General features: G+C 45.9%; 1 protein-coding gene and 1 pseudogene across 3 annotated transcripts in view; both read right to left on the bottom strand.

Annotated features, from left to right (window-relative positions):
- TEX2 (testis expressed 2) overlaps positions 1-13,559 on the bottom strand; it is a 117,175-nt gene that overhangs the window by 27,653 nt on the left and 75,963 nt on the right. For all 3 annotated transcript variants that reach the window (XM_012803209.2, XM_023511122.1, XM_023511121.1), the window contains exons 5-6: positions 10,891-11,138; positions 4,166-4,312 (exon numbers count right to left, since the gene is read on the bottom strand). In XM_012803209.2, coding sequence (XP_012658663.1) covers positions 4,166-4,312; positions 10,891-11,138 — 395 coding nt within the window. The remainder of the gene's footprint in view (positions 1-4,165; positions 4,313-10,890; positions 11,139-13,559) is intronic.
- On the bottom strand, positions 11,749-11,845 carry LOC111724099 (annotated as a pseudogene).

Genomic DNA, 13,559 nt, shown 5'->3' with positions numbered 1-13,559 from the left:
TACCTTTATAAATCTTCCCTTCAGCAAACTCTCCCCTCAGGTTACTCATTTAAGTGCAAAATTTGTTTCCTGCTGGAACCCACAATAATACTCTCAAACCTATCCATAGGAATTTACTCTATAGGAAATAACATAAGAGCACTGGTATCATGCTTAGAAATTTCTACTTCATCTCGAGATTATATAATTAGTCCATCCATCTTTCCTTCACCCGGATTTGTGGATGTGTATATATTTTAAAAAATCTTTGCACCATTCATCATTTTAGTGTAAGATACAAATTAGGAATCCTGCTTAATTTTGTTTGCTCCCGTGGTTAGTCAGCAACTCAGCCTACTTAGTAAGCAACCAATACTGTCCCTACTGACCTGTACTGCCCTCCTAAATACCAGGTTCCCAGTACACTGGAGTCAGTATACGGCACTTTCCCCACAGTATCAGCCTGCTTTTATTACTGTAATTTTATAATATATTTTTATTAACTCTGGAAAGTCCCTCTCCTTTCTTTTCTCCCAGAATTTTCTTATTTTCATGAGTATTTCTCGAGTTGGCCATTAGAATAATTTTATAAAATTTAGGATAAAATAAGACTTTAAAAAAAAAAACTAACTAAACATTTCTCATAAAACATGATAGCATTTAGTCCAGCATGGATTTAATACCTAATGTGCTTAGATCTCTTCAGCTGTGTCTCTGAAGAGAAACAAATTTTTAGGGTTCACCAGAGAGCTTCATCTCTGATCCTTTTCTGGGGGGAGAGGGATTACACTAAAGAGGTTACAATGTCTATGATGAACAACAAACGGTGAGAAAAGACCTCATTCAAATGTGTACCTCTGAAGTGGGGGTTGCTGTATTTGGAAAATCTTTTATGAAAGCATCACTGTTATAGGTGATGTCAGCCTTTCTACCAACCTATAAAATGCTACTTGGCCAAGAAGTTAACCAGAATCTTACACATACCTGCCACAGTCCTTTTTGTTCATTATTGTCGTTCTAACGCCCATGTTTCTGAACCATGGGCTAGCCAGGGAATAATGCCACCTCCAATAGCGTTTTTATGGGAACATGAGTCTGACACACAGGCACAGGATCGAATACAGATGGCAGGAACATCACCATCCCTCGTCTTCCCCTGTCAAACCCACCCCACTAATCTATCCCCTCTAAGTCCCTACAAAGGCAAAGGAGGGCCCGAGACAGGATCTGAGACAAAGGAGGAGCCTGCAGGGACTGGGGACACTTGCCAGGAGTGGGTAGGCTCTCACCACAAGAAGAAGGAGAAAGGAGATCAGAAGGCCTGGTTTCCTACTTATTCACCCATCTACCCAACCCCAAGATTCTAGACTATCTATAACCACCCCTCCCCACACTCCCTCTTGGTTCAAAAAAATCTCAGCCCTAGAGCACCCTCCTTCTGTTCAGGTCAATCCTCCTATTCTTTTCAACTATAAACTATTTTTCCTCCCACCCAAAGGGCATCACAGTGGGACAGGAACCCAAGGGCACGTTCTTTACTCTCCAGAATAAAGTCAACTGGGGACTGGACATTCAGATGTATGGCATACTGCCAGGTGGTGGGTGACCAATTAGAAGCTGTGTATAATCACAGGAGCATTTGCTGACACAGACACAAGAGGCCACAAGCACTGAGGGACCCAGAGCAGTACTGGACCAGCTGGCCAAGGCCAAGAGTGCACTTGCTGTTGGTGCAGAAACTCAGCTTGTTTTAGGTCCATCATCAGGCACCAGATGCTCACACAGGGCTGCTCTTTCACAATATGAGTCATTATCACATGCAAGGGGGATAATCTGAGACTGAGAGACAAGTCTAGCAAAAAGCTCTCCCTGTATCAGGCCTTCAAGGTGAGGTGTGTGACACAGGGGGCAGCTCAGCCTCCTCCAGGTGTCACTTTTCTGTCCCCATTCCGGCTTGTGACTGGCTGATAACCATACCCCCTCACTACTAAGTTTAACGTCTAGCTCTTCCCGGGGTATTTGGTTATTTGGTGCTAATGAGAGTTCTTTTGGCAGGGGTGGTGGCAGCTTCAGAATTTGGTAATATCCTTCTGCCTTCCTGTTTATTCTGTTGCCAGAGTCACCTCTGGTCTGAGGGCACAGCGCAGGGAGAAACTTGGGTTGGGGTGCAGGGCATGGAGGGAACATACAGCCCACCTCTGAACTCTGGCCATACTTCTCCATTCTAACCATTTGGCACTTCTGACCTCCAAAACCAAAAGAAGTTTAAGTTTGTGAGCTACAAAAGCCCCATGACCGGCAAAAAGAGAACATGAAAGTAGAAGACTTTCTCCCAGCTTCCGCTGGGAGGAGGGGGGCTCCCTCCTCCTACCATTCTCTAAGGGCAGAGGCTCTGCTGACTTCCAGTTCCATAGAGAGGGGTGGGACCTCTCAAGTCAGTTATGTAATGTGTGTAACAGGGGAGTAGCGTCCTGTCTGGAGCTTAGGCGAGCCCTGCTTGCTTTCTGCACGTTGAAACTGCAGGCCTCAGAGCTCTCCATATGGCAGGCCTTCAAGGGAAACTAGGAGATGGGGGAGGTCTGGGTCTCCCCGAAATCAACTCCAAGAAGAGAGCAAGGCCAGAGTCCATGTACCTTGACCTAGGATCTCAGGCCTACCATCGTTTCCAAAAAGGGGAAGAGCTGAGTGAGTGCTGGGCAGGCTGGGGACAGCTTATGTCCCAACACATGGGTCACGGCTGCTTGCTGCTCCCCCCACAGAAATGGCTAGCAGAAACAGGGACAGCCCTCTACCTACCTCAACAGAATACAGGCTGACATCCGTCAACTGAGCACTACCCCCGCCCCCAATTCTGCCCTGTATTCTGCTCTTCTGCCTCTGAAGGCAGCCCCTCCTCTTTGTCAGGGCTGGGAAAGGGATGATACTAGCTCACAGAGGGCAGACAGAGCTTGTCAGAACTTGACCAAGCCAGAAAAACCTCTGTTCTCTACCCAAAGAACAACAGAAATCAAACAGAAGCTCTCTCGTGCTCCCATTCTCTTTCTAATCTAATTTTATTATAGTTCACATTTCTTTAACCTGGAGTTCTTGAACTCCCTAAAATCATGAGCAAAATTTTATACACTTTTCTAGAGAAAGTTTTCTGCTTCTAAAAGGTATCTATAACCTCTCTGCCAATTCGGAGTCACTTAAGCTACTGATCAAGCATTCAGTGACAATTTGCACTCAAGTGACTCTTCCTTGTCTGGGTCTTCATTGGGTCAAAAATTTACTTCTAAGGAACTTCAATAATAAGGTCTCTTTGTGGACAAGTGAGCCATTACTGACAGTCATGAGAAAAACTCACACACTCTCTGCTCACTTCCAAGTGGGCCTGGTTATGCACCAGGGGCACTCCTTTTTCTTTTTTTTTAGTAGAGACAGAGTCTCATTTCATTGCCTTTGGTAGAGTGCCGTGGCATCACACAGCTCACAGCAACCTCCAACTCCTGGGCTTAGGTGGTTCTCTTGCCTTACCCTTCCGAGTAGCTGGGACCGCAGGTGCCCACCACAATGCCCGGCTATTTTTTGTTGCAGTTCAGTTGGGGCCGGGTTTGAACCTGCCACCCTCATATATGCGGCTGGCACTCTACTCATTGAGCCACAGGCGCCACCCAGGAGCATTTTTTCAGTAAGGAGAGAGCCCCAAATAAAACACCATCTGGCCAAAAAGTCAAGGTCACTCACAGGTACATATAGAGTGCAAAGCTTCCCCTCCCAGCTCTAAGAGGAAGCACGGCTTGGGAAAGAGTTTCAAGGGAGCTGGTATTTTCCTCAGCATTGTACGGTGTGGCCTAGACCACACTAATTTAAGTTTGTTTCTAACTTAAAGATAATAGATTTATACAGAACAAGTCAGTTATAAAAGCTCACATTTTCCAAAAGCAAATTCTAGATTATCACCTAGAGTGGACAATGACAAGCGGAAGACAAGAAAAAACTAAATAGGAATAAGTCTCCAGATGTAGTTAGTCAAGATCAAGGTCAGTCTGTGATCAAGGTCAGATGTGTTATTTGAGAAGAACTGACTACCTGCATGTGTTCTATGCTTAAATCAAGTTACTTTTCACTTAAGACACAAGGGCATAAAACTTCCAAAACTTAAGAAGTGTGGAGAGTTTCAAGTCTCTCATGTGGAAAGCTATACCTTTATTTTGCTGAGTTTCATCTGGATCTTCTTAGACACCAGATCAGACCAGTATTTCTCTCCTAAGAAGTCCCAGAATATTCTTCCAAGCAAGGCATTCACCCAGGCTTCCCGTTCTTCCTCCTCAGAGGGTGGAGCTTCTGGCAACTGGCAAAAGAAAAGAGACCAAAATTAGCTAGAAAGCAACTGGAGAATAAGACAGGTGCTTATTTTTATAAAGTCACTGAATGTCCCTCCCTATAGAAATGGGAGACCACGTGAGTTGTACTTCTTTCCTATAAATTACAAGTCCCACATTATGTTGGTGAAAAGAAAGAGGGAGAAACAAAAGCTGCCATCACAGCTAAACTCCCCTCCTTTGTCTATTTTCTTTTTCTACTAGTCTTCCTGTGAAGACTTTCATACAGTTAGCACAGCTGAGTTGCCCTGCCGCCCACAGTAGACTGGTATCAATGTTACATGTCTATGAACCTGCCTGTCATCTTTCCAGCCAAGGCCTGTATGATTGCCAAGCTGGTCCTCATCCAGGCAGAACCCACAGTCTCTCTAGGACTCTCAGGTTTAACTTGATCCTTGTGAGGTCAAAATACCCTTGAGATGCTTAAAAATACTGAAGCCTGGGTCCCATCCCCAGAGTCACTGATTTACGTGGCCATCAGGAGTTTCTGATGCTCCCTCAGCAATAGAATGGACAGGTAAGATTCAGACCCATGAATCTGGACCAGAGAGTGCTGCTCTCAGGAATCCCATGCAGCTTCTACAGCTGTTCTCACTGCCCAGCCCAGTGAAATGCCCTGATCCTCCCTCGCATTTGAAGCATCTATCCTGGGAGAAGAGCACACCCATCTCCAGTTTCCTCAGCTAATCATCAGACTATGGACTCTGGCCTGGAGGGGTCAGGTACGTGGATGAAGACAAGGGACACCACAGCACCACCTTGATGGGGTGTTCGGTGTGAGTGGTGAGAGCAGACAATGGGCTCAGGACTTAGTAAAGAAGCAGCAGTCCTTATGCTAGAACAGCTGCAGTCCACTGAGCATGCACTAGGACCTGCCCCTTCTCGGCTGCCTCACTCACCTCACAACAGCCCAGAGGGAAAGAAACTTTACCACCATTTTAGGGACGAGAAGCCCCTAGTTCATGTGTGCAGCCTGACTCAGAGTCTTGTTCTCCCCGCTGACTCCCTGCTTTGTCCTGGGGGTGGGGGGGTAACTGGCCGCTTTGTGCGACAAACATTTTCCCTTGCTGAGTTCTCTAATTAGACTATAGCCTTACAGTAACAAGCTCTGGAACGCAAAGATCAAAAGACCTAGAAGTGCAGAGATCTGAACTGAAGCCTTTCCCTCTACGGCTTATAAAAATGCATCATCTTGCCCTCACTGGCTGGCTGCAGCCATAACCCACACTAGATAACTCTCATCATCTCCACACTTCATACTTGTGCATTCAAGCCAGTGTATGTGTTCTGGACAGCCGTGACTGTGCCCACATCCCATGCTGGGCCAGCAGGATAGGGCAGAGGTCACTCGGTGCTCATGGATTTGACACTTGTAGGTCTGATTGCTCGTGAGTACCCGCTAGGCCTGCAGCAGACAGCTAAGTGTGGCTGAGTGTTCACCAGTCACAGAGCTTGCATGTGAGCTGAGCAGACTGCTGGCACCGCCTGTCCACTAGTCTTGCCCTAGCCTCTGCCTTCTCTCTGTCTAAGGGTCTGGCCTTTACCTGCATTTTTAAAACACATGTTATCACATGTGGGGGGAGATATTTTATGTTCTGAGAGTCTTTCAAATTCTCATTTAAAAAACGAATGCACTGGTCATTCCATTTCAGAACACATGAGTCTGCCTCACCCTTTGTAATGGCCATGCTTTCCTAGTGCTGTGATGTCTTATGTTAATCAGACATAAGACACGTCTTATTTTCTGCCCCCAGGTCCTGGACAGCAGGGTGGAAGTCTGCATCAGTGAATGCGCAATCATGCCACAAGTTGTATAGGTTTCTTAAAAATCATTTTTCTCTCTGGCTAAACATCTCCACCTCAGGCCCAAGGGTTACTGGTCCAGCTGCTCTGAGGTCACTGTCTTCGAGTCCCATCTGCTGATCTGTCCAGACCTCTGTGCAGAGGCTACCAGGCTACTCAGGAGGATTAATCTTCTGCCCATGGGGTGCCATGTGCCTTATTAAGATTTATAGGCTTTGCAAGAGAATAGTTTATGGAAACCTTCTCAAGAGGGAGAGTCTCCCCGTTATTAGCCTTTCTTAACTACTCTAGGTGATCACAGGAAACAGTGTTAACACAAAATAGCAAGAAACAAAGCCCATTTCACAATGTATGTCCAAGCCAATGGCAAGTGATGTGGTGAACAAATTTCTGAAATAACTGACAAGCAGGTTGTTTTCTGTCTTCAACAGTTCCTTTTTCTAATGAAAGCTTCACAGACTCATTGGGAACAAAGAAAACCCAAGAGCAGGAGAACATTGGCAATGCATCAAAAGAAGCTTTATGAACGAAATCTGGATTCAACAGGCTGCTAGGAAGAACTCATTTCCAATCGTCATAAAAATTTAAGAGCTGAAAGAATAAATGTGCATACATTTCCCAATATTGCCATTTGGCTGCAGGAAGAAATGTGAGGAGAATATTTATTCTGTCATTCCAACTACATACATCTACTAAGAAATGGTAACTTTCTAAAGATGGCTTCTAAATAAGTTTGGAGCGTTCCATGGACCAAAGCTGAAGCAAGGCTATCAAAACTGAGTAGCTCTTGGGATATATTTTATTAAAAAGTAACCTCTAATACTAAAGTAAAACAGTGCAGATTTACTTAAGATTCTTATTCTTATTACAAATAGTTAGGAGGCCAGCCCAGCCTTTTTGTTATAGAGACAGCATAGTGCCTCTGCTCCTAAGTTTGGCTACACATAATCTGGTGCTACAAGGGCTTCACACAGAGCTTTAGACTTGAGGTCTTGCTCTGTCGCCAGCCTGGAGTGCAGGGGCATGATCATAGCTTACTACCACATCACACTCCTGGGCTCAAGGGATCCTCCTGCTTCAGCCTCCTGAGTAGCTGGGACTACAGGTGTACCACCATGTCTGGCTCACTTTTTCTTTTTTGTAGAGATAGGGTCTTGCTATATTGCCCAGGCTGGTCTTGAACTCCTGAGCTCAAACAAACCTCCCACCTTGGCCTCCCAGAGGGCTAGAAATGCAAGTGTGAGACACTGTGCCCAGGCAGCAATCCCACTTCTAAAACGGCATGCTGAAGACACATCTCCAACAGCATAAAAATACATTCACCAAGTTATTCATTGCCACACTCCCTGTAATTGCAAAATACTGGAAACAACCCACATGCCTATATAGGAGAGAGGCTAAAGAAACTATGGCACATCCATACAATGGAGCTCTTTGCAGCTGTTTAAAAAGAAGACAGGAGTGGGGAATCTATGAACAGATGTGATTTCCAGAATGTATTAGCAAGTAAAAGAAGCAAAGAATAAGGAAATAAATCCATAATCTACTACCCTTTGAGTAAGACAGATGCGGAAATGAGAAACACAGAGGAGATAAGCCAGAAACTAAGGAGACTGGTGCACTATGGAGCTGAGTGGGAACAGCACAAAGGGATGGAAGGAACTGGGGCAGGGAGCAAATTTTTTCTGATATTTCTTTGTATAGCTCTGATTTTTGGAACCATGTTAATGTTTCCTATGCACAAAAATAATAAAATCAAGAAGGATGGGGGAAAGGTCCTTACTTGCTCAAGTCACAAAATTAATAAGCCAGCAAAGAATTGTCTCCACTGACTTGTAAAGGAAAGCATGAAGAGTGACAAAAGTAGCAGAGGAACACTGGAGTGGACCTTATTTTCCCAGAATAGTACAACGATACACTCCACGTGCTCTTCCAGGATTTGCTACCGCCTTAGTAAGAGGTGGAATCTATGGCCCTCTCTTTGGACCTGGGGTGGTTTTGTAACTTCCTTGACTAACACAGCATGATGGAAGTGACAAATTCCATCATGTGACACAACTTCAGCCTGGCTCCTTCTCTGGGGGTGATGCCCTGGGAACCAGTCATCAGGTGGAAGGAAGCCCAGGCCACAAGGAAGAACTGAGACCCCTGGCCCTCAGCCCCAGCTTAGCTCCAGGCAACAACCAGCATCTGCTTGCCCTCCACATCAGTGAGCCACCTTGGAAGTGGATCTTCCTTCCAGCCCCCAGTCTGGCCTCCCCAGCTAACCCTGCATGGAGCAGACAGAAGCCATCGCCTGCTAAGCCTTGTCCAAATTGCAGATTTGTGAGGAAAATAAATAACTGCTATGGTTTGAACCCCTTTTAGGGTTGTTTGTTCTGCAGCAATAGCTAACTGGGACAAACACCTACACCTTACTCAGACCGTCTCCAGTGCAAGACCACCCTGAGAGTGAGGACGTGGCCCACAGTGCTCCAGGCAGGCCAAGTGGACACCAGAGGCCAGCACTACAGTTCACATGCTTTCTTCAAAGGCCCCTTTCAAAGACAGTTCCCTCTGTTTTCACAGAATTCCGGCTCTCTGGTTTCTTAGCCATGGCAGCTATCAATCATTAAATTAACAAGGGTTGGGTGGGAGATGGTCATAAAGGCTTAAGGAAAAGCCAATGAGGATGGACAACACCAGCCAAGGACACTGAGAGAAAATTCTACAGCCTGGGGCCTGGGAGGCTCAGACTGGGGGTGATGGGTGTTCTGACCTCAGCAGCCCCTGCTTGGCGACAGACCTGAGTTTCTATTTGTTGTACTGAGTCTCTAAATTATCAAGAAAGGATGAAGTCATCCCTTTCTGCTCTGCCTCAGGGAGCCGATAAGTGCAATGTGGTTTTAAAAGATTTTCATCAGACTCAGAAGAGGAAAAAAAGTCTGGTGCTTAAAGGCTAAGTGCCAAGTTGCTAGAAGGAGGTTAGACAAGACAGCAACGCTGGGCAGAGGTGCCGAGTATGATGCCAGGGACCTCAGTGACCCCAAGACACAACATGCGCATGTGACACAAACCAAAGGAACAATGCTCTAAAACAGGGTTTGTTTTGTAATTTAGGGAAATCTTGCAAAAAGCAAGGATATTATTAGATAATTTTCTTACATTAGTGTGCAATTCTCTGCTGATTTTTTTGATTCTGATGAGAGTCCAGACAGCTGACAGACCAGAATCTGGGGGATGGGGTATTCACCAGTAGCCAACAGGACACTTCTAGAGCAGTTTTCTATCACCCTACTCTCCCGAGAGGGAGGTCCGCTTCCCACTGTGGCTCGTAATGTAGGGCAGAGGGCCAGTGGCCAGAAAAGGCACACAAGTTTGTTTGCTGGGCAAGTCTGTACAGGGCAGGTGCATGGCCTCTTCTACACAGACAAGGACCAATGGGATGAATACAGACTGACGCTGGCTAACAGCACTAAGGCAGCCCCGTATACTTCTATTAGGAACAGAAATACGGTCACTATAAGAAGTCAAACACCAGGAACTGAACGTGGAACAGTGGCTGCCTGTCCCACAAGTGGAGGCTGTGCCTTGAACAGCATGCACAGCAGAGACAGGAGGTCTCAGGTGAAGCCAGGTTTCAGGATGACCCATCGAAATGGCCGTCACAGCCAGCCTCACGGCCTCCGGGCCTCAGATCAGGTGATACACACTCCATCACTTAGCACCTGCGTGACTGAGCTACCTAACGTCTCTGTGCCTCAGTTTTTCCACCTACAAAATAGAATACCATCTAGTTGGGAGGACTGTTCGGGGTGCAGAGTAATTCTATTCAAGTGCCTAACAGGCCCTGGCATCTGGGAGCCTGTGTGCTTTATCTTGTCACAGATGATCCTAAGTCAACATCCAGTTATACTTTGGAAATAATGCTCATGGTAAATCAGAGCAGTGGACCCAGCTGGGGAGACTGAGAATGTGAGAGTCCAATGGGGAATGAGACCTTGGTCACCTGTGACCACTCCTACTGCTAGGTGGCACCTCAGCCTCCTCGTGTTCTCTCATGTCAGCAATCCAGCCAGCTACTCCTCCCACCCACACCCAGCCCTTCCTCACCCCCTTCACCTTGGCCCACCCTCCACTGCAACAGCCACCTCCCACCAACTCGTTGGGAACTCCACACTGTTCTCTACTGAGAGCCACTCGTCATTTTATACAAAGATCAATCACCACCGCCCTCTGCCCCAAACCCTCCAGGGGCTGATACAAGGAGGCCTGGCTGACCCTGCAGCCTCACCGCCTTCCTCTCTTTCCCTTGCTCACTGCACACGCACCAGCCTCATTGCTGGTCCTCAAATATTCCACTCACTTGCCTACATCAGCCTGCCCCCGCCCCATGCTCCTCCCACATGGAACAGAAACACTGCAGCTCACCCCCTCACATCCCGCAGGTCTCTGCCCGAAGGTTACTTCCCTAAAGAGGCCCTCCCTGGCCACCTACCTAAAATAGCAGCTCTGGCCACTTTTCATCCTCCCTTACCTAGCTTTATTTTAATCCTTACCAGCACCTATGGCTTGTTTCTCAGCTGTCCCCCTGAGTAGCTTATAAGCTTCCTGAGGGCAGGGCCCTTCTCTGCCTTGTATACCACTGTGCATCCAGGGCCTAGAACAGGGCCTGGCACAAAACAGGCACTTGCAGCTCCTCTACACAAAGAAATGACTGTGAGTGGCAGAGCAGAGGAGCCCTGGGCCCAGCAGCCAGCCTCACCTTTTTCCCAGCCGTGGGGCTGCTCTCCGCACTCTGCACTGGGCTCCTCTGGGGGCTTCGACTTTCCTGGGGGACACATCTGCCCATGTACACGGTGTAGTCTAGAAGCATCTTCTGCCGGACGCTGCCCACCAGCTCCTTCTGCTTCGGCTGTGACATGACCTCCTCCATGCTGCCTTTGCTGCTGCTGCGGCTGTGGGTCAGGTGCCCAGAGGGACTGTTGTGTCTGCTGTGTGATGGCAAAAGCCCTGGAGCAAAGAAGTGACAGCTGTTAATGCCATGAAGAAAATGATCGCACAGAAACCTGGTTCAGGAGAAAAGCTGATCAGACATTATTGTACGACTGTCTAGAAAACACTATTGTATATACGACTATCTAGAAAGGTTATTCACCACCCTGAAAAATACCTTTTGCTTAATGACAGCTATTTATTTATTTATTATTATTTGAACAGAGTCTCATTTTGTCACCCAGGTAAAGTGATATGGTGTCACAGCTCACAGCAACCTCAAACTCTTGGGCTCAAGTGATCCTCTTGCCTCAGCCTCCCCAGTAGCTGGGACTACAGGCATCCACTATAACACCTGGCTTTTTTTTTTTTTTTTTAGAGACAGTGTCTCTCACTTGTCCAGGCTGGTCTTGAACTCCCGAGCTCAAGCAATATACCCGTCTCAGCTTGCCAGAGTGCTAAGATTACAGGTGTGAACCAGTGCACCTGGCCCGCAATTTTTTTTTAGATGAAGAGTTGGACAGTTGGGAGATAGGGGATGTGATGCCAAAAGATACCTCAACTGGGTGAGTCACTTTGCTTACTGGAAGCTCAGTTTCTCTACCCAGGAACATTAGAAAGTGGCACCCAAAGTATGGGACCCTTCCCAGATGTCATCCACGCACAGGGGCCTGCTAATCTCTGCACAGTTCCAATTTTAGAGTATGTGCTGCCAAAGCGAGCACCATGAGAGGTAATTTTTAGAACACTGTTTATTCCTCTCCAAGTTAATTTAGAGTAATGGGAGTAAAGATAGGTACCTTTTTCTTTTTTCCTGGTGATCTTTTAGAATACAGAACTGATACACCCAGGCAGGGGGAGACTTGTGCTGGTATCAGGGACAAATAAGTGGGCAGAAAGCTAACAAATTGTTCATCCACAGTGCACAGCAATTCCAAAGACACCATCTTTCATTCAACAAATTACTCATAAAGTACTTTTTCAGGGTCAACTCCGTGCTAAAAAGAATTGACATAATCCCTGCCCTTGAATTCAGACACCTAGACAGATAAATCACAATCTTCCGTAATAAGTGCTATAATTACAGTACCAATAAGAGACTCTAAGGACAGAAAGGAGGGGGTGACTGCCTTCGCCCGAGAGAGCAGAGAGCTGCTTACCCCAGGGCTAACTCTCACAGCTGGTCTGTATCTTCAGGGAACAGTTGCCATTTTCCTGGCCCAGGTGGGGGAAGAACATTTCAGATAGAGAAAACAGAAAAGGAAAACAGTAACGACAGGGTGCAGTATGTTTGGAGAGCAGAGAGAGGCTCAGTGAAGTTCTCAGCAGAGTACACGGGAACAGACTGCAAAGGGCCTCAAAAGCAGCCCTGGCTTTAATATCTACCCCATCCCACAGGGCTATAAGCATGGGAAGTATCTGGTGCTAACAATTCTATTTAGATTATTCCAATGGCCAGTTGAAGGGTAGAGTAGTTAAAAATCAAATCAAATCATTTTGTTTTTGAAAGGCTCCAGCTACCTGAAGCACAATTACCCAAAACCTCACAAAGCGGCTTTTGAGTCATTTCTTTTTTTTTTCTCTTAACTTTTTTATTAAATCATAACTGTGTACATTAATGCATTTATGGGGTACAATGTGCTGATTTTATATACAATTTGGAATGCTTATATCAAACTAGTTAACATAGCCTTCACCTCACTCACTTAATTATTGTGTTAAGACATTTATACTCTACTCTTAATAGATCTGACATGTACCCTTGCAATATGCACCATAGGTGAGGTCCCACTGATTACCCTCCCTCCACATGGCCTCCCCTCTCTCCTTCTCTCATCCTCCTCTTCCCTCCTTCATCCTGTGCTATAGTTGTGTTTTATCTTTTGTATGAAAGTGTGGGTGATTATATATTGGTTTCATAATAGTACTGAGTACGGTGGATACTTTTCATTCTTGAGATACCTTACTAAGAAGAATTTGAGCCATTTCTTGACTTAAATTTTAGCTAGATAAATTCTGGCATTTGAAAACATGTATTTGAGATTTTACATTGTCTAAGATATAAAATTCTTTCATAATCCTTATTATTGTCATACCATATCCATGGTCAGCATTATTTTTAAATGTTGGGATAAATGCTATAGCAAAAACATTTTTAAAATATAGCATAGATGAAAACTAAATGCAATATGACATCCTAAATTGACTGTTTTTGTTTTTTTTTTTTTTTGACAGAGTCTCACTTTGTCACCCTCAGTAGAGTACCATGGCGTAATAGGTCATAGCAACCTCAAACTCGTGGGCTCAAATGATCCTCTTGCCTCAGCCTCCTAAGTAGCTGGGACTACAAGCACCTGCCACAACACCCGGCTCTATTTATTTATTTATTTATTTATTTTTTGAGATAGAGACTCAAGCTGTCAACCTGGGTAGAGTGCC

This window comes from Otolemur garnettii, unplaced genomic scaffold (genome assembly GCF_000181295.1).
Source record: "Otolemur garnettii isolate 467f Iridium unplaced genomic scaffold, OtoGar3 scaffold00018, whole genome shotgun sequence".
Classification (NCBI taxonomy): Eukaryota; Metazoa; Chordata; class Mammalia; order Primates; family Galagidae; genus Otolemur; species Otolemur garnettii.
This window is presented reverse-complemented; position numbering and strand designations above follow the sequence as displayed.